The sequence below is a fragment of the Diabrotica undecimpunctata genome, chromosome 6, assembly GCF_040954645.1.
Source record: "Diabrotica undecimpunctata isolate CICGRU chromosome 6, icDiaUnde3, whole genome shotgun sequence".
Lineage (NCBI taxonomy): Eukaryota > Metazoa > Arthropoda > Insecta > Coleoptera > Chrysomelidae > Diabrotica > Diabrotica undecimpunctata.
The window spans coordinates 7,310,113-7,332,270 of record NC_092808.1 but is presented as its reverse complement, the minus strand read 5'-3'; the positions used below and the strand labels follow the sequence as shown (position 1 = coordinate 7,332,270).

Here is a 22,158-nt window from a genome sequence, read left to right as displayed (position 1 = left end):
ACCAACTAGTGTAGATTTGGCGCGAAGTAGGAATAATAATTATTTTGTTTTTGATTATTCAACTTTGCATCTTTAAGTCGTGTGTCAAGTATACTCCAGTAGTCAGTGACGAAAATGCCACTGAACCTCTACAAATTATACGAACAAGCTGAATTTTGTCGAGAATATTAATTTTGGAACCTCAAAAAAGATGCAAAAAAGTCAACCACTTTTACCCCTGTGCTTCCCCCTAAAACCTCCCTCGCAGGGGGTAAAAATGCAAAAAAATCGATTTACCAAGAATCTGTACACTGTACAAAAAATGCTTCAAATAAAAAATGTAGCTGAGATAATTTTAAACAACAATGTTTATAACAATGTTCAATAAAATTTGTATCAGCTTGACGGTAAAAATTCGATATCTTATGATTCAAGTGTCCTATCGACAAAAATCAAGATGCATTTTATAGGTAGAGAGTCCAGCTTTCGTATGCAGTTTTTGTATTTTGCCGCAAATAAATTCAGATTTTATACAGATGTTAAATAAATAAAAGTGGCGCGATTTTTGCCATTTTTTATTATTCTCACTAGATCAATACAATACAGGGTGTTTCAAAAAGGTATGTCATAAATTAAATCACGCATTCCGGGGACAAAAATAAATTGATTAAATCCAACATACTTTAGTACAAAAGTGTCCACAAAAAAGTTACTGCCCTTTGAAGTTACAAAATAAAATGGGTTTTTTGCATTATCTACTAAACTACTTGATATTTTGTAATAAAAATGGACACGTTACTTTCTTCTGAAAACATTTTTCATACAAAAGAAACAACAAAATCTAAAAGCACAGAAAAATTTTAAACTGGGTGTGCAGCCCTAAATCCCCCCAAACTTTTGAGTATGTTCAAATCAAATGAATTGTGTGGCATCATTAGTTTAACACATTATTTTTAAAACTTTTTCGAAAAACTAGTTTTTTCCTAGTTGGCCATAAAATTACAATTATTAGTTTCTCCGGATACTACAATGGCCTACACATTTCAGGAAATGGCAGATATGCATTTAACTTTGGGTAAGTTGGATCAGATTAAATTATGATTTCAGTAAACTATTGGGAATATCGTAGGTGAATGCCAAGGAAATAGTGCAGCAGCCGCAAGGCGTTATGCAGTAAAATACACCAATCGAAATACACCCGATAGACGATTATTTCTGACCATTGATAGTCGTTTACGGGAAACGGGTACATTCCAACCGCAAGTTGCTAGCAATAGTGGTCGTCCAATAATGGATGCAACTGATGAAGACATTTTAGAAATCATTGAAGAAGTCCCTGGAACAAATACAAGGGTAATAGCTGCTCAACTAAATGTTCCCACGTAAGGGTTTGGAGGCGTTTTAAGGATCAGCTGCTTAAACCCTATCACTTAACAACGGTTCAAGAGTTATTGGTTGAAGATTATCCTAAAAGGATTGGATTTTGCGATCGGTTGTTAATGGAAAACACTCGAAATGTTAATTTTATTAGAAATATTTTGTTTACTGACGAGGCTACCTTCAGTAGAAATGGAATAACAAACCATCATAACGAGCACATTTGGGCCGACGAAAATCCTCACGCCAAAAAAAACGACTCATCCTCAAAGGACTTTCAAAGTTAATGTTTGGGCAGTAATTGTGGATAACAATCTAATAGGCCCAGTATTTCTTCCCAACAATTTAAATAGTGACAATTATTTGCAGTAATTGGCAAACGATTTACAAGAGTATTTGGAGGAAGTGACTACTGCAATAAGGCAAAATATGTGGTTTCTACAAGATGGCGCTCCACCGCATTACAGTAATGAAGTCCGGGAATACCTTTGCTAGCAGTATCCTGGTCGGTGGATTGGAAGGGGTCGAGACGCACCTATTTCTTGACTACCCAGAAGTCCAGGTCTTAACCCCATGGTCTTTTGCTTTTGGGGGTTTAGGAAAGAGAAAGTGTATTCTGTAACAATAGAGGAAGAACAACAATTGAGGGTTAGAATAATTGAAGATGCAAATCAATTTTGTCAGAAAAATATGATATTTCAGCGCATTCAGAGCTAACAAGTTAAAAAAATTAAATCACTTGATTTGAGAGCGTGGGCCGATCGCCCCCATTGCTCCCGCTTGGATCCGCCTATAAAATTCAGTTACATTCAGAATATTTAAAAAGAAATAAATTTCTGAAAAGAACCGTTTTAGCACCAAACCCTTTCACCCCTGATCACCCTATGAAGACGACCACCTCCCCCGCAGGACATCGAAAACTCCACCACTGAAACGCCCAACGACATAATTCAGTGCCACCACGCAAAACAAATCACCTCGTGAAGTAGGACAAAAGCCACCTAAAACAGGACGCACAGACACAAACTAATCGAAGAAAACACAACTAGAGATCACAAGAGATAAATCATCAAAGCTTAGAAGTATCGACTGAACGCTCAAAAGACACAGTGACAACCACAGGCGGATGGGTGTCTCCGATTTCGGATCATTAATTTGAAAAGTGTCTTACGTAGGGATCACTTAACGCTCAGATTGAACAAATTCTTTAAAAAATGATAAAAAAAAATCTTTTAAAAACCATTAATAAAAGTTAGTCTTTATTATCTCACAGATATTTTTTTTTATTTCACAGAAACAAATGATATCAACTGATTACCTGTCACAATTAATTATCGAAGTACTGATTAAATTAAATATTGAAAAAAATCTATAATATCTATAAAGGTGTGGGTCGGCACTACCGACCCTAACCGGCCGCCACTGGTGACAACCCTCTAGAAAGGTATTAATCTGCCGATGAACAACAGAATTGCTTATAGCGAGGAAGAAGAAGACGAATAATGTACTCCTGGTACTTAAAATAGTACTCCTGGTAAAACACATATCAGTTTTCTTTATTCAAAACAAAACTGATATGCAATTCTTTTTAATAAAACTACACTCCCTCTAGTCTACCCTAAAGATATATAAAAAGCTTTTTTTTTTATATAAAGTAACATTTGAAATTTTTGTATACCTATGCTTTAATATTGTTCTTTATAAATTAGGAAAATTAATTAAATAAAGAAAGTACCACAGCGTACCAATATGAACTGAGACAATTCTTTCCAAAATAACATAAAATTATTTGTGCAATTGATAAGATTTTTCCCCCGTGTAACATCAGCCTGACTACAACTGCACGATTATTGTGACATCTCTTCAACTCCAATATCCAACCACCATCCGCAATTAATAAAGATTAGAATAAACAAAAACAAGTAACACACGAAAATTACCTTACATAATCTTGCTTTGCACGCATGTACCCATGTTGTTCGGAAGACGTCGGCGTGTTTTAAAAATAAAACATTTTTGAACCGACCGGCCGACCGCCACCAGTAAGCGAGGAATAACCTAGTCAGACGGTTCGTGTAGTGTGTGGTGGAAGTGTCCATAGTACATAAAAAGAAATAGTAGTGCAAGAGAGATAGGGCAGCGGGGAAGTTTGTTTGGACGATTCCAGTCGTACGTAATGGCGGCGGCGCTACAGTCACTCTAGGTGGGGGTATGAGACGCATGTGCCGTGGAAGAATTGAAGTTGAAGAATGAAGGTTGGTGTTGTGTTGGTCTGTTGGTATTGTATTGTACGCCATTGAAATATTGCAAGTTGAATTTTGTTTTGTTTTGTCTTTGTTGTAATCATCTTATTGATTGTTGATCGTTAAAATGGAACAAAATAAAAGAAAAGAAAAAGCCAACCATGTTGTGTTCCTGGTTGTAAGGACCACACAAGCAGTAGATTTCGTTTTCCAAATCCGAAAAATGAAATGGACACGTTGGAATGGTTGAAAGTAATTAAGAGAGGAGTATTAAACAATTATACACCTCTTACTGTTTACAATAAATTTCGTGTTTGCTCTAGACATTTTACAGACGAAGATAAAGTGGATTTTTACCAGCCATAGGTAAGCACTGTACCTCATAGCAAATGTTTGTTAGCAAACTTAAATTAAATAATATTTTGTATGTTTAAACTGTTATTGTTTAAATTAATGTTAATCCTATCATATGAATCTTACTTATATATTTTAAAATCATCAAAACTTATAAATCTAATTGTACTGAATTGTATTCCGCAAATATGACTTTGATTTTTAATATAAGTATTATGAATATTAATTGTAGTTAATTATTATAAATTTTGATGGGCCTTCTGGGCAACATATTATTTGGGTTCATTTCTGATGATGATAAAGATCAAGATATCTAGTACTTGTTTATTTATTAGTCCAACAGATTTATTTATTGGTTATGTTCTGTTAAAATATTGTATTTAAATTTCAGGTTCTCAGAATGCAGCAGATATTGAAGAAGAAGAAACTCAAACTATAAGGTTTATTGATGTACATGGTAATATCAAATATTCTATATTCTTTGGTAATATATTATAAAAATATGTCTTTACATTTTTCATTCAGTAAGTGTGCCAGATGCTATAACCACTTTCAAAGCTTTGCTTATAAATAATTTTATATCTTTTCATTCACCTGAAAGCAATTGTGAAAATGATGTTAGTGAGGGAGCATTAGATGCATTAGGTTTTTTTTAACAGGTGAGGTATTACCAGGTTGTAAACCTTTGGCACCTGAAGTGAACGTTTCACTTCCTCTTTCAGTTTCAAATGTTATGAGAACTCAGGTGGGAAGGTGTACTGTAACCTATGTTGCAGGATATGTAGCAAAGAAAGTATTGAAGGTTTCCTGTGAGCAATGTAAATATAATATGTTATTTAGAGTAAAGAAAGAGGATACAGATTTCATTGAAATTGAATTGTTTAAATTTTTCACCATTCAACTGTAAAATCCATTCAAATACAGGTATAAATATATGTAAATTTATTGTTAGACTTTCTCTGTATATGTGGTGTAAAAGTGTAAATTCAATTGTAAATGACAGAGACCAGAAGTTTATTAACTTACTTAAAAATAAACCAGACTACACTATGATAGATCCTATGAAATTAGTAGCTCACAGAAAATATGAAAGTAGGAGAAAACAATTTTGTAAGTACAGGTCATAAGTGTAATTAAATTATTTCCAGTATAAAACTGTACAATTTGTATGTTATTCATTCTTGTTTACAGTTTCATATTTCCATTTTGTTGTAAACAAATAAAATTGTGTTTTCTATTTACTGGACTCATATGGAATCTTTAAAATTCTTTTTATTGTTTTACATATATCTTCATCATCAAACATTTTCCATCTGCTCCTGAATCTAGGTCTTTCACAATTTCTTTCATCTGTATCTACCTTGTCTTATAGAACAAGGGTGAACAGTTTGGGAGAAATGCTATGTCCTTGTCTCGCTCCCCATTGTAGTACATAGTTACATATTTTACTTTAATTATACTTAGTTACAAATTCATGAAATTCAAAGAAATTGCATATAATTTGTGAACACTGTGTATTTAAAAATTCTCCTTTGATGTAAGTTCTGGAAAGAATGTTACTTACTCTTTGTTTACAAAGGTTTTCAAAACATTTTAATTGTAAATGAATGAGATATTTCACTCGCCATTGTAGTACATAGGTACATATTTTACTTTAATTATACATGGGCACATATTTTACTCATAAACATAGTTTATTTTTTATTTATATATGTTTGTGTGTAAAATACATTAGATACATAATAAATCTCTAACATATACACACACACACACACACACACACACACACACACACACACACACACATACATACACACACACACACACACACACATATATATATATATATATATATATATATATATATATATACACAAACATACAAATAGCATAGCAAGACTAAAGAGCCTCATGCTGCTCTGCACTATTCAGTAAATATATAGATGAAACTAGCCTCCCATAGCACATCAGCGTGGTATGGGGGGGAGGGTGAGGAAAGCCTGGGGAGCATTGGGGCTCGAAGGAGTGGTCCCTAATTTACTAGGACCAATCTTTCTCACCTCAATGAATTGTATGCCTGAATGTCCATATGGGTATGCAAGTCTCCGCAGGTAGGGCTTACTTATTTTGGTTGCTGCTTGTGTGTAATTCCATATATCATTTTGCAGGTTGCAGTGAATAGATGGTTAAGTTCAGAATGGAGCCTAGTTTCGTGGATACAGGTGAAGACCACCACAATGGCAGTGATGACGATCTTTATAATTTATTATATCTCTGTGATTCCTCAAATTTTATAAATTACAGAAATAAATAAATTTTTAAGAATATCTGTTTTTTATGTTGATGTTTTAATGTAATGGAAAACAGATATAGTCACAAAATAATAAATAAAAACTTTTCCTGTGCCAAAACATATGTCTCTATCTGATATGTTATACATTTATGGTATACAAAATTGCATAAGTGTATACTACATTTTTGGACAGAGAATATATTTTGGCATAGAATAAGTTTTTATTTATTATTTTATGACTATATTTGTTTTCCATATAAAATTCGGAACATTTTGAATTTCCCGCCTAAAATTCAGAAATTTATTTTTTGAATTTCCCGCCTAAAATTCAGTATATCCTTTTTGAATTTCCCGCCTTAAATTCAGAACCTACATTTTGAATTTGCCGCTAAATTTTTAATTCCCGATTCCGAACTTATTTGGCGCTGGAAACTCTCTCCCCACTTTTTCTCCGGCACTTACCTTACTAGGGGGGGTATATACTATGGGCACAGTACAGTATAAACTGTGTTATTGGTTTGGTATATACGTAACCTATCTTTTTTGCGGTGGTAAACAAGAATTAGGACTCTATTGAAAGAACTTTTTATTTTATAATGCACTTTCAGATATTAGGTGTGATAATTTTATTTGTGTTTTAATATATTTTTCTTTGAAATCTTACGCGGCGATTTTACTTCTATTTGTTTTTTACAAGCATAGGTTCAAATTTTTAAATAATTGCAATACAAAGAATGCCTTGCTTGATATGTAAAAAATACGACTTGCCACTAGATAAAATTAACGAAGAAAATTGTAGCAATTCTAGTACTGCAAAAGATGATCTAATAGAACTATTTGGAGATCAGGTAAATTTTAATATACTTACAAAATTGTACTGTTAAATATTGAGGGCCTGGAGGAAACATGTTTTCTTATTAATTATTACAGTGGTTGTTTATTTTATTCAAGAATTGATTTTCTCGAGATGTCAAGTGATTGTAAATGTTTTTTTTAATTTCGTATTCATATTAATGAACAAGCTTTAAGCAACAAATCACCCTATTTCAAATATTGAACAATAATCATGTATTTGTTATAATCTAGAGGGAGTATGTGAAACTATAAACATTTGACAGCAATTAAGTTAAACAAACAATTGACTAATTAAGAGTAATCAAAGCATACATAGTGTAAAAAAATCTGCAGTTATACAGACCAATTTCTATGGCAAAAATATTTCACATAATTCGAAAATACTTCAAATATCTCCTCTGTATCTTTTCTTTCAATTGAAGACATTGAATCTGAACATTAGCATAACTATTTGTTATTTTATACATTTCAGATCAAGTACTATATTGCTCATGATAGTAGCATTTGCAATAATTGTAAGAATATTCTTAAAAACGCTGCAAAATTGAAATCATTTATTTGGAAACTTATGACCTATCCTTCCGGCTACAATACAGCAAACATGATGCGTAACTATTTATCCAAATTTGCTGATGATGATTATAGTGATGAAGACCTAGAGATGAGTGATGAAAGAACTCCAACACCAAAATTATTAACAAGAGCTTTAACAGAGCCATATAATGAGGACCTGGAGGAAAGATTGGCTGAAAGAGAGAGAATGAGGAGTTTAAGTAAGTAACAAAGTTTTATTGCTTGATTTTAATGAATGAATGAAATCTTGTATTGTATCAGTGAACCTTAATATTTTACATTTTCTGCAAGTAATACATTATATGGATGATAATATTAAAATATCTGTATCTGGTTGATTGATCTAGTAAAATGTTCATGCAGATCTTAATTAAAAGAATCAAATTCATCAAAATAAGATTCAGCTAGATCTAGCTCAGGGTATGAGAAATATTGAAATACATGCTTGGCAGAGGAAGGCGAAGGATAGGGATGACTGGAGAGAAATTCTTCAAGAGGCTAGGACCCACGCATTTTTTAGTATTTCATATATAAGAGTCATTGGTGGATAGTGAAGCCATTCTTAACAGATAACCACTCCAAAGTACTCAGCTTAGTTAAAATCAGTCTTAGTCAACTATAATGTAAAATCATGTGCAATTTTGATTTTAGAGCTTTTGCAATTGAGAAATTCAATTTTAATTTAAAAAATGTAGGATCAAAGTATAATAATTAAAATGTGGTTGGATTATAGTCCTGTACACTGTTATTCTGGATTGCATAGATAGACAAGCAAATATATGGGATGCAAAATATGGTTTTTTTTTAATATTTTTTAGTCATGTTATGCTAAACTTATGTTATTTCTAAATTTTTAAAATATTACCAAGATTTAAAATGTAGTGTCCATCGTGTGACAGTGTACATGAAGCTGAAGAACCAATGGAACCTTTTAATCAATGGGAATATTTAAAAGGCTGTCAAGTAGAACATAAACAACATTTTGGCACCTCCCTAACAGTGTTGAAACACACTTTAAACAATGTGTTTAATATCTGTAGAAAAACATGCTTTTTAATAAAGATACCAAAATTGCCTGTTTATGCAGTTATAGTAGATACATCTTCAGATCCTTCCATTTTAAAAAAGATCGATGATGTCATGTGCATGAAAATAATGACATCATCAGTATTTCGAATTATACAAGCTGATATACAATCCAAAATATAAATAGACCTGTCCTAGCATTTTGTCAAAATATTTTTAGGTACAAAAATATTGAATTTGCACAAACCTTTACGTCCTCACTGTATTTTATATCCATGAAGTTGGTTTAATAGCCAAACCCAACTGCCTGGAAAATCAATCACTGGTTTTTAATTGATTTAATTATGTACTACTGTGTTATCTACAGTTACAGTAAAAGGAATAGTGCAATGCTCAGTTCAAGAGTGTTTCCTTAAAAAACTTGTTGAAATTATATAAGTATTTTATTATTTTATAACAAATGGCAGGAACATGTGGCAAATGTTTCAAGAACTGTGTTTTTGAAGAACCTCATAAAGGTACAGGGGAAGTTTTTGGTTACCCTTGTGACATTTGCAAAAATGTTTTATGCAAAAACTGCACTGGAATTAGGAATTTCAACAAAGATAATGTGTCTACTTCTGGCCACCCGAATTATGCCATATTTGAGTTTGAAACTCAGATTCGTGGGGTAACCAATGAAGTTAAGAGTTTGAAAACCAGTTTTACTACCTCATATGAAGACATTAAGAAGGATCTTACCTTCATAAAAAATACCACCTCTACATCAAATACAAAAAACAACAATAATTACAGTTCCACATTGGTGCACAGCAGTGTTTTGTATGAAGTGTCTGAGAGACAAAAGAGATCTTGCAATCTTATGATCTTTAATATGTCTCAAGATGGTGAGGAAGATGACACATCTAAAGCTAAGGAAATGCTGTCGGGCTTAGCTGGTTCTGATATAAAAATGGTCAGTTCGACTAGAATTGGTAAACAAAATAAAAATGGCTATCAATCACTGTGAGTAACTCTAGAGTCACCTGAAATTATTCAGTTGATATTGAGAAACGAGGGAGTTGGATAGAGGTTTAAAAGTATTAATGGAAGCTGATTTAACTACTGAACAACGAGCTGAGGTCAATGCACTGAAAAATGAGTTAAAAGAAAGACAGCGTAAGGGTGAATCCGATCTCATTTTGAAATATGTCAACGGTGTACCAAAGTTAATACGAAAAAATTAAACATATCTACCAGGTCCAAAGACCCCTCAGTCGAGACTTCAAAAGAGCTGATGTATTTTCAGAATGTCAGAGGGTTACGTACAAAACTTCAGCTACTGTTTGAAAATACTTCTTACTCACAATATGATATTTTAGTTTTTAATGAAACATGATAAACAGATGACATAAAGAGCGCCGAACTGCAAATGTTTGACTACAACAAATATAGAAGAGATAGATCCTCAGAAACAAGTACCTTCAAAAAAATAATCTTCTTAAATTCTCCTAAAACTGTAATATTGAACCTGAATGTTGCTTGGTTGAAAAAATACTGTTCACATTTCTTTTAGGCAGGTCAAATAGTTATTATGGCATAGAAGAATACCCAAAGAAGAAAAAAAGGAGAAAAGGCTTTAGATTGACGTATCGGAAAGGCTCTTCGGTGAAGAGTCCGAGTGCCCGCTCCCGTAGTTCAAGATCACGGTCTATTAGTAGAAGGAGTGTCAGCAGTACTTCGACAGGCGTGACCACAAAAAGTGTCGGCAGAACAACTCGCTCTGTTTCGTCGAAGTTAAGTACACACAGTATGTTTACAAGGTAAATAAATAATTGATAAAATTGTTCATACAAGCCTCTTCCCATATCAGTTGGCCCACCTACGGAATTTGCAGTTAAAGTCAATTACCATAAACAAATTATACTCTACATGTTTTTATAAGTTCCCATATTAATTAATACGGCATTTTTAATAATATTTATTAAAAACATTACCCTTATGGTTTTTTATTTATTTTCAACAATAAAGAAAAACACTAAACTCTGGCTACGCATTCACTTATGTCAACATACGTTGATATTTTCATAATTACGTTAAATCCAGAGGTAGCTATGGAAAAATGACATCAAAACAATAATATTGTCAGTTAATGTCAAACGTATTTTGTAGTATTGTAAAGCTTTTTGTCGTTTGTGGATTGTACACTTCCCGTCATATAAAACTGGTACACTTTTTTTTCCCAATGTAAACCTGTGTTCAGACTGGACACAATGGTTCGTGAATCAATTCGTTGTTGCCATCACAGATAAAGGAATTTCAGTAAATTTAAATAAAACGTAAAAAGTAAAAAATAACGTTCAAAAATGTATAAAGTTTTTAGATAGGTATTATTTTTATTATTAACAACAAAAAACCGCATCTAATAGATTTAATAACCACAGAGAGGATTGAGTTAATGTCCAAAATGTTGAACGATATTTAAACGTAGGGTATTGGCACAGGGAACATTGGAATGCATCTACTGTAATTTTGTACTTCAATTACTTACAGAACACAAACTGTTGACTGTATGTTATGTCAATAAGTTTAGTAACAGGCAAACTACCTAAATTTATTTATTATTTATTACATAAACGATAAATGTGAAAAACTAACATTATACTTTATCCTACGTAGATTATAAACTATAAAATATCCGGGGCGAAAAGTGCTTTTCAAAACGTGACAGTATTACATTACAATCCAATATCTCACTGTAATGTTCCTTGTGGAGGTTGAATCTACACCCTAATTGTAATCCGTTTTTATCTATAAATAGACTATTACTTTTTTACATTATTATGTATACAATGTAAACAAAAAACATTTACCTACCGATTGAGGTGCATATTTTTTTTCAAAATTAAATGATTTACGGTATATAAATGATAATGAGAATAAAATTAAGCGTAGTAAGATATCATCATCTGTCTTAAAAAATCCTCTTATAACTGAAAAACGTTGGTTTAGTATCTACAGATGTTATCAGTTATCAGTGCGTGAAAACTTCCCGAACATATCCGAACGATTAAACATAAAAATTAAACATAAAAAATATTGCTTGCCATCAGTCGGATTTGACAAGTTTGTCAAAGTGAATTTTTAAAGATGCCACGTCAGTTAAGTCAGTTTGATAAAACGAGAATAATTTTAAAAATAGAAGATGGTTGGTCTATTCGACAACTGGCTCAAGAGTTAAATAGAAGCAAAACCACAATCCACAACATAAAAAAAAATGGGAAAACGAGCAGACTTTGGATAGAAGGAGAGGGAGTGGGCGACCAGTTATTACTACAGCCCAACAAGATGAAACATTAACTAATTATTTAAGAGCGTATCCCTTCCATACAGCAAGGCAAGCAAAAGTTAATACAAACTTTAATGCTTCTAACTACAGCATTAAGGAGAATTAGAAGAACAGATTTAAAAAATTGTGCAGCCGCCCGAAAATACAAATTTAGCGAGGAACATAAACAAAGTAGACTCCTATTTGCTTTAAATTACGTTTTAAATGATCCAGTCAATTTTTGAGACCGTGTAATTTGATGAGAAAGTATTCCAGTCTCATATTAGGGTTTATAGACCGCCTCGAAATAGGTTTAACGAAAACTATATTTTATCAAGTGATAAGTCCGGACGGTTCTCTGTAAATGTTTGGTGTTGGATGTATAGAGGAGGTTTAGGAATGTGTTGGAGAATTGAAGGACGATTCAATACTGAAACCTATTTACATATATTAGATAATGTGATGTTGCCATCGGTTAGGGAAATTTTCCCCAACAATAATTTTATTTTCCAGCATGACAACTGTTCAATCCACACAGCCCACCGTGTACGGGATTACCTTATGGAAAATAGCCTTGAAGCTCTTCCAAGGCCTTCTAATATCCAGATATTAATCCAATAGAGAACGTTTGGGGACTTATGATCAACAAAATATAAAAACAGGGATCATTTATGGACCATCATTGAAGAAACCTGGGAAAGCTTGGCCGAAGATGAAAATTTGTCACTAAATTTAATAAAATCAGTTCTCAGAAGATTACAAGAAGTGATTAATAATAATGGAGCTATGACAAAATACTAACTTTTCGAATTGTAATACATATATTTAAATTCCACACTTGTTCACTGCAAAAATTATTCATTTTTTATTAATTTCAAATTAAATTTTAAATTTTTCCAGTGGGTTTTATTTACTGTAGTATTCCACAACTCAATACAGATTTGTGCTACACTTTACGAGAAACCAATCACACCTCTCGATTTGAAATTAAACATAATAATTTAAAGTCATGTCTAGATTTATTATCTATTATTATTTTTGAATTGAAATATTTTCATAATTTATAATAAAACACGAATCAATGTATGGGTACTGAGATAATGGAAAATTTCAAAATTAATAGAATTTTTTAAGATTTATGTTTAAATAAATGTTTAAATATAAATGTGACTGACTGATCGAGAATGCTTGATATTGTTTTAGTTTTGAATATACTAAAAACTTGCGACCTGCCGCACAGCCCTGCTTTTAGCTGGTTTTATTTAATATTTTCGTTGAACTGGCAACGTTGCCTTCGAAATTAGAATGACACATGTGAAAAGCTCAACTTACATAACTTGAAAAACACGATTTTCGGTTATAAGAGTTGTACCAGTTTTTTATGACGCGAACGGTACAATGAGTCGAGGTAAAGTTATCGGTAAACTTCTAAAATTTACGCTGCGCTTTTATTTTTGTTCTCTGAAATTTAAATCTCTTTTTAATCTAACGTTGGACCAACTGATATGGGAAGGGGCACGTATTCCTTAATGGTTTAATTTATGTAAATAGCCCACCATTTTCTTTTAATATAGGTAACCAATTTATATATGTCAAAATACATTTGTCAATTGATATTTCTAGATCTCTTGCGCGTGAACTGGTTGAAGAAGGCCGTTTAAATGACTATAGTTACCACTGCACCATTGACTCCTGCGATGTAGGCTATAATGATATGGACTTTATGGATCAACACAACGTTTATGAACATCAAATGCGTAGACTCCATTTTTGTACAGAATGTAACTTGGCATATACAACAGCGTAAGTATTATAGTATATAGCATATACCAGGGATGCTCTTGTAGTGTCTGCGATCTACAAGTGGTACCTCGACATACGAGTGTAATTCGTTCCGTAATCTTTCTCGTATGTCAGAGCAATTTTCCCCATTGAAATTAACTGAAATGCCATTAATCCGTTCCAGTCATCAAAAAACACGTTATTTGTTTTTGTTAAGTGTTTTTAAATAAGAAAAATTCATTCATTCATTCATTCACTCAATTGGAGACAACGTCTTCCAATTCTGGTTCCTCTTCAAAACAAATTTTTGTTGAACCACTGTATGCGGCTGCGCATATAGTTCGTCCAACTCCTCGGTTGTCAGCTCCTGAGACTGTTAATCGACAAGTTCGTTAACATCTCTTTCACCCACCTCCAGACCCATGGATTTTCCAAGAGAAACAATCTCATCTACCACTGATACTTCGGGTTCCAGTCCTTCGCAGGCCCTTTCATCTACAGCCTCAGGCCACAGATTCTTCCGTAAAGGTTAAGGTCCTTGTTGTAACACCTAGCCAGGCCTGCTCAATAATTCTTAGGCATTATTACTATGTTAAAGTGGTCCTTCCAGAACTCTCGAAGGGTAAGGTTTGTGTTCTCCGTCTCCTCAAAGCAGCGCCGAAAAATGTGCTTGGTATACAACTTCTTAAAATTAGAAATCACTTGCTGATCCATGCTGCAAGATAGGAGTGGTGTTGGCTGGTAAGTAGACAATATTTATAAACTTGAATCCTTGGAGTAAATCATCTTCGAGATTTGGTGGGTGAGAAGGGTCATTATCAAGGACAAGAAGGATTTGCATGGGTAGGTTGTTTTGCTGTAGATATTTTTTAACAGAAGGGACAAACACCAGGTTTATCCACTCCACAAAGAATTTTCTGGTGACCCACTCCTTTGGATTTGCCCTCCACATAACTGGCAGTTTTATTTTAAAATCTAATGCGACTTAAAGGCTCTGGGATTTTCTGAATGATACACTAGAAGAGGTTTGATTTTACAGTCGTCACGCTCATTGGTGCAAAGTAATAGAGTTAATCTATCTTTCATAGGTTTGTTACCTAGCATCGTTTTCTCCTCTGCCGTTATGTAAGTCCTATTCGGCATCTTTTAATAGGATGCTGTTTCAGTAAATCTTCATAAATCGCTCGTTCCTTCTCACATATGATGCTTTGTGTTAAGGTTCCTCCTTGAAGCTGCTTCTCTGTCATCATCATCATCTTTGGCTCGACAATCCTCTGTGGATCTTGGTCTGCTCTAAGATTCGTCGCCATTCTGTTCCGTTTCTGGCAACATGTTGCCATCTTCTGATTTTTAATATCCGTAAGTCGGTTTCAACTCCATCTAACCACCTAATTCGCGGTCGGCCTTTGCTTCTTCTTCCTACAGGTGTTCCTGTGGTTTGCTTTTTAGCAATCGTATTTTCTGGCATTCGTATTATGTGTCCAGCCCATCTAAGTCGCTGTGTTTTAATGAACGTTATGACATCTGGCTCATCAAAGAGCTGATACAATTCAAAATTATATCTTCTGCGCCACTGCCCTTGGTCGTTTATAGCTCCAAATATTTTGTGGAGTATTTTACGCTCAAATATTCCCAAAAGTCTTTCATCTTCTGCGTTAGAGTCCATGTTTCTGCTCCATATGTGAGGACCGACCTCAGCAATGTTTTGTATATAATAATTTTAGTTCTTCTTTGAATGTTTCTTGAGTGGAAATGCTTTTAGAGTCCATAGTATGCCCTATTTGTAAGATTTATTCGTCTTTTGATTTCTTCGCTTGTTTTATTGGTAGCAGTCAATAGCGACCCAAGTTATGTGAAGTTGTCAACACGTCCAAAGGTATGACTTCCAAAGACTGTTTCTCGTTCCTCATTTGCTATCGGATCCTTTGTAACCAACATGTACTTGGTTTTGTCTTCGTTGATGACTAGACCGACCTGTTTCGCCACTGTTTCCAATTCTAGGAGATATTGCTCAACATCTCGCTTGCTACGCCCTATTATGTCAATGTCATCAGCATATGCTAAGACTTGTATCGATCTATTGTAAATAGTACCGCCGTCCCTAATTCGTGTATCTCGGACTGCAGTTTCTAAGGCAATATTAAATAGGAGGCAAGCCAGACCATCCCCTTGTCTGAGTCCATCCTTTATCTCAAAGGATCTAGAATTTTCTCCCTGTATTCTAACAGTGGCTTCTAAGTTAGACATTGTCATTCTCGTTAGTCGGATAAGTTTCTCTGGTATACCAAACTCATGCATTGATTGGTATAGCACTGTTCTCTGTCATCCACACCATTAGTAGTTTCTCCATCTTTTCATGGAGAGAAGTCGGAGCTTAGAAATTATTGTAACGCCTTTAGCTGGCAATATACCATTTATCACCTCCTTCCGTTTAAGTACAGTACATACCATTGATGTGGTACGCCCGTACATCCCCGCCAAGTCAGTTACTCGTACACCTTGCTCATGTTTCTCTCATGATTTCACGTTTTAGTTCAATAGACATCATCTTATTCTTCGAACCCATGGTCTTAAAAATAAATGTAATATTGTAATGTACAAAAAGCACAAAATGCGAACCCAACTTATCAACAATACTTCGAAAATGAGAGAAACAAGCAAAGCAAAGAGACTGAGGTATATAGTAAAAATTTACACAGTGTAAATTATACCGATATCGAGAGTGCAATATGGTTAGTATTAGAATCCGAATTTTTGTCGGATTTAACTTCCAATGACCATTTAATTTGTCGGTCCAAGTAATAGATATAATAGATAATTATTCCAAAAATAATAGATCTATTACCAGTAAAACTACCTTTTATTTACAAAGCAAATTAGAAGTAGTCAAATAAGAGGTATGCATTTGAATAAAAACCGATTCCTCGTATCTCAAATCTTGCTCTCATCTCAAAACACTCGTATATTAGGGCGCTTGTATATCGAGGTACCACTATATATATATATATATATATATATATATATATATATATATATATATATATATATATATATATATATATATATATATATATATATTATAACACTTTTTTTTTCTTTCCAGACCACTTTTAAAAGATCACGAAAACAAACACTACACTACTAAAAAAAAGAAGATAGAAAAGCTAATATTAGCTCGGATCGACAAACCCAACTATACGGAAAAGCGTCCTGTGGTAGATACATCATATAAAGTTTGGTATGTATTTTATATAATGTAAATGGAAAATTTTGAGAAATTAAGGTGGTATGTCACAATGTTAAAATTTATATACTTTTTAGGTACAGTTATCGTCACTATTTCAAAACAAATCTTCAACTTATGATTATGTACGTGAACTGTAAACTTTCTATTTTAATGATATAGATAAAATTTCCATGTGTAATAATTTTTGGAACGTAGGTACAAAATAACTACGATAAATGATTAACTATCCAAAAAGCTTTATTTTAAGCAAACTTTCATTATCCATACTGCCGTAACTTTTAAATTAACTGTACCTAAAGATAAAATTACAATTATTAAAATCTGCAAACTAGGGATTTTATTGATATTACAGTAACAAGTTGTCATTTTGGTATTGAGAAATTAGTTCGACTCACTTAATAGATAGGAAAATAAGTTCACGTGTCATGTAATAGAACGCAGCAGTGATGTATTAAATAGCGACAGATGCGCGTTTGCCGAATTTAAAAAAAAAACTGCAAAAACATTGAAAACGAGTTTTGTGATGCAGGAACCATGGAAATACGAATCACGTGGTTTTGTTTAGCAAAGCGGCCCGTCCCAGTAAACATTTTGGCCTCGTTTGACCTTAAATCATGACTGTATAACGTCGCAGTCTCTTAAAAATACAATTATACCATTTTTATCCTTGGCACCGTGACTATATAATTGTGGCGGAAAGTCAAAGAAGGCCCAAAATGTCTCGAAATGTTTACTGGGGGATTATACTGGTTTTTACATAATACATAGATTACATAAGCTCTAGCATCTCACGTGGGGCTTATCTTAAAACAATTCCAGTTTTATTCACTTTCTGGCAAATTGAATGTTTATAGACAAAACAGTATTATGTATTCATCGATTAATTTTTGTTAGTACATTCAAAAATTTTCGTAAGTGAAAAAAATTATTGAAATTTACTTGAGTAATAATTAGAAATGAGATGTGAAATTGTGACATTCGATATGAAAAAAGTCAGGGTTTCAACTGACTTAAATATTTTAGATTTCTTAGAATTACTGTTCTTATAAATAAATAGTAACTCAATCTTCATTCACTAGAGAATTAGCATAATTCCTATTTTGAACATTATTCAATTGTATTTCAAACAATTGCAAATTTCTTCAGTTTGAAATAAATATTTTTGAGCAGGTAAAAAATAAAGAATTGTTGTCTGAATACTGTCTAAATACAATAAGTAATAAATGTAAAGGGGCAGCAGGGCATCAAAATCGGTCATTTTCCCATGTAAATCTCCATGAGAAAAACTAAGGTCCATTCTGGTAATTTTTTGATCTTTTTGTGAGTTAGGCGTGACGACTCATCGGATCGTGACGTAGGAGGGCTCGTTGGAAAGGGGAGGGAACACGTTGAGATAGAAAAAAACATGGCGCCGTATTGCCAAAACGACACTACAGCATATCTCCGTTGTTATTGGTCAGATCGTGGCGTGCAACGTATCGATGGAAAGGGGAGGTGGTAACGAATACGTTTTTTTTTTTTTTGTCTGTTAAAATAAATGTCTTGACGGACCCCTAGACGAGAAGCGAGTGTCCTTGTATTTTCCTTCGACGTGTTCTTCTATTAATTATTCGTCTATTTCGTTTTAGGGATATCGCTGTGCATTTGTCTGAGAGAAATAATCTGTACTTATCTGTCTATACTTTTTTAAGGAATATATTATAACCTTTCGAGACTGGCTGAATGACGAAAGTCAATGCCACAAAAAAAAAAAAAAAAAAAAAAAAAAAAAAAAAAAAAAAAAAAAATGCCAAAACGGCACTACAGTATATCTCCGTTGTTATTGGTCAGATCGTGATATGTGAGGTATGGTCGTAGGGGGTAACGATTCGTTAACAAAAAAAAAAACAAAGATGGCGGCATTGCCAAAAGGACACTAAGCTTGTAACGTCTAAACGACTCAACGTATACCAACGTGCAAGGTATCGATGGAAAGGGGAGGTAGAGCGAATATGTTAAGACAAAAAACAAACGCAAAGACAATGTCAAAACGGTACTATATCGTATCTTCGTTGCTATTGATCTGATTGCAATGTATGAGGCGTCAAATGAAAGGTGAGAGGATAATGAATACGTCAAGATAAAAAAACAGACATAAAGACATTGCCAAAACTCCTATGATTGATTAAACTCCTAGGATTGATCACTATTATACATGGATCTCCCTCCAATCATACATCTGCTCTTTACAAAGAGGTATGGTAGTATGGCTACATCATAAAACGTATCTTACTTGATATAGATATCATCTGATTGATCACTGCTCAACATGAATCTTATCTGAACGATCACTGAAAATCACAATGCAACTGAACATAAACTACTACACACAGGTTCACGTCATAAGGATCTTACCTCATTCTCACATTGTGACCAAACCATCGATTATATACCATCCGCACAGTATGACCAACCAACATATATTACTGCACTACAATGTTACATATTTGCAAATTAATTAACGTTTTATATCTATTAGTGAGAACTTATCCTTAGGTACGTTATCAAAAAGCCTCTTTTGTTGAAGTAGCATGGTCATCAAATTATTATAAAAAGGTATTTGTTATTAGTTAGAGAGATTAGTAAAATTTTGTTTATATTACATTAGCTTTTACTATTCTCGTAATTTTCTACACAAAAAAGAATGAAGAAAAATATGATATTTTTTTATTAAATTTTAATTTAAAAAATCAATAAACGTTTGAAATTAATTAAAAAAGATATTCAGTCAATCAATATTAGGAAACAAGACTGGTATACACTATTTAGAATGTATATAAAACTAAAAAACAGCACGCAAAATCAAAACAGCAACTTAACCATGAAGGTAAATAAACAACAACACGATACAAAAATTATATCAAATGATCCAATCATCCAATTCGAAAATTAGAATTTGTGAAACTTCAACTGATAGCTAATATCACCTTACATTGAACAATACTGCTGATTTAGAGAGAACTGTACCGATCGTAAGTTCCAGTGCTTGGCATCGCTGGCAACTATGTCGCTGTTCAGAGAATTAAATTTCATAAAAATTAAAATATTAGAATACGATGTACGTGCTGCCATCTACTCAAAGAATTGTTAAACGTTAGTTTATTTGAAAGCCACTCATTTTAACTGCGGTGTGAACATACTCCCTTAATAATTATGGAAAGCTGTTTTTTTCATTGTGATGTATATTTGAGTGGTAGACAAGACTTTATTGTTCGACTTTTTTTTAGGTATTTAGGCACCCACAATTACCATCACCCTGAACAAGAAAATGGGAACGATTCAATAGAAGTTACAGAAACAAAAAGTAGTCAAGAATCCGCGGATCAAGATGGCGAGACGGCAACACAAGAAGGTCCTTGTGGATCCCCGGCTTCCGTTCTTTCTCCATTGTCGACAGATCAAGAAGTCAACACTACAACTGAAGAAGTTACAGATCCCGATTATAACAACACAATAGAAGAAGGTCCAGATCCCGATTGTAACAACACAATAGAAGAAGTTACAGAGTAAGGTTCACCAATAGAAGGAGTATTAGATGCAATTGACAAAAATATGATCAAGAGAATTTGGATAAATTTTAAGGAATTTTAGCACTTGATTTCTGTGAAATTATTTAAGAACACACTATTTAAGAGTTTGATTTGGACGAGTTCTAAAGTACTTTTTGCATTGAATGCAATAAAGTTTTGGATACATCAACTAATTAATGATGTGAAAAATAAAATATCCAAGATAGAAAAAATTTTAATTGTACCATTTGTAGCCGAAAATGTCGAGTACCTCTGTATATGTATAATTTTGTATGAAAATTATGAAAGTACAATGATCCCGTGTACTTTTATTTTAACTCCAATATAGTTTTTTAATTGCTGCTACAAAGCAATATTTCAATTGTTAACATTGTTAAAAACGAGTACAGATTGTAACGTGGCTAGTGATGAGCCTTTTTTTCAAGTTGTTCTTCCACTACAATATTTGTACATTTGACGCAGGTACGGTTCTGCTACCTGCTTTGCTAAAATCGGTTAGATGTACTATATACAGGGTGTTTCAAAAAAAAGGTAACCCCGTCTCTAGGGTAGGTAAACAACTGAAAAATAATTGGGGTTTGCTTAGTAAAAAATTTTTGTAACGCCATCCGTTTTATAGATACAGGGCGTTGAAGAAAAAAAATTTACGCATTTTTTACGATTTTGACGAAACTACTGGCAACATTGTAATGAAATTTTATACGAATATGTTTTGGAAGCTGATACATCCTATGAATTTGTTTTTATATCTGATTCTCATAGAGGGCGTTAGTTACACGGATCGTACTAAGTATTAGTCAATATAACTTTTTTAAGAGTATAATTATTAATCAAAATTTCAAGTAAACTTAAACATCATTCAATTTTACATGAAAAAGGTACTCTTGGTAAAACTCGATACTGTGTACCGTTTTCGGAATATTTTGATTTGAATATTATGGAGTAATAATTGATGCTGGTATAAAATAGTAATTAAACAAAACTCACAAGAAGAAAATTAAATTTATGACTAAGAACATAAAATAAAATTCAATTACAGTAAGTGTTCAAAATGCCCTCCGTTTTCGCGAATACACAAGTCTATTCTTTTTTCTAAAGATTCCATTAACCTTCTAAACGGTAGGGGATCAGCTATGATGTCATTAAATTGACGTTGAATTCTTTCTTGCAATTCTTGGCGTGAATTTACCTCTGTAGCATAGACTTTTTCCTTAATATACGACCAAACTGCGTAGTCCAAAGGGTTAAAATCGCATGACCGAGGAGGCCAATGAATCGGAGCTTCTGCACCTCTACCAATCCATCGATTCGGAAAATGATTACTCAACCAATTACGACACCTTCTATCAAAGTGTGGTGGAGCTCCATCGTGCATAAAAAATATAGATCTTCGCTCGTTTAGCGTTAAATCTTCTAATATCTCGAATAAGGAATTGTTTAAAAAATCAAGATACATATCACCATTTAAATTTCCAGGTAGAATATGATAACATATTAATTTGTTACCTAAAGTGGCTGCCCAAACATTAACTTTAAATGAGTGTTGGTAATGT

General features: G+C 33.2%; 1 protein-coding gene and 1 long non-coding RNA gene across 4 annotated transcripts in view; both read left to right on the top strand.

Moving 5' to 3' along the window:
* The window catches only part of LOC140443077 (uncharacterized), a 40,245-nt gene extending 19,083 nt beyond the window's left edge, over positions 1 to 21,162 (top strand). Inside the window, exons 2-7 of one of the 2 annotated variants that reach the window (XM_072534137.1) lie at positions 6,746 to 7,094; positions 7,574 to 7,874; positions 10,256 to 10,502; positions 13,631 to 13,810; positions 16,893 to 17,027; positions 20,303 to 21,162. In XM_072534137.1, coding sequence (XP_072390238.1) covers positions 6,981 to 7,094; positions 7,574 to 7,874; positions 10,256 to 10,502; positions 13,631 to 13,810; positions 16,893 to 17,027; positions 20,303 to 20,585 — 1,260 coding nt within the window. In that variant the 5' untranslated portion in view covers positions 6,746 to 6,980 and the 3' untranslated portion in view covers positions 20,586 to 21,162. Of the gene's footprint in view, positions 1 to 6,731; positions 7,095 to 7,573; positions 7,875 to 10,255; positions 10,503 to 13,630; positions 13,811 to 16,892; positions 17,028 to 20,302 lie in introns of those variants that run through there. The other variant, XM_072534136.1, reaches the window with a different exon arrangement.
* LOC140443072 (uncharacterized) lies at positions 3,420 to 6,280 on the top strand. Of its 2 annotated transcripts, none has more exons than XR_011951181.1 (2): positions 3,420 to 3,611; positions 4,345 to 6,280. It is a non-coding gene; the product is annotated as an uncharacterized lncRNA (long non-coding RNA). The 2 variants fall into 2 exon arrangements; XR_011951180.1 differs by lacking the exon at positions 3,420 to 3,611 and adding an exon at positions 3,618 to 3,965.
* Positions 21,163 to 22,158: the final 996 nt, after the last annotated feature.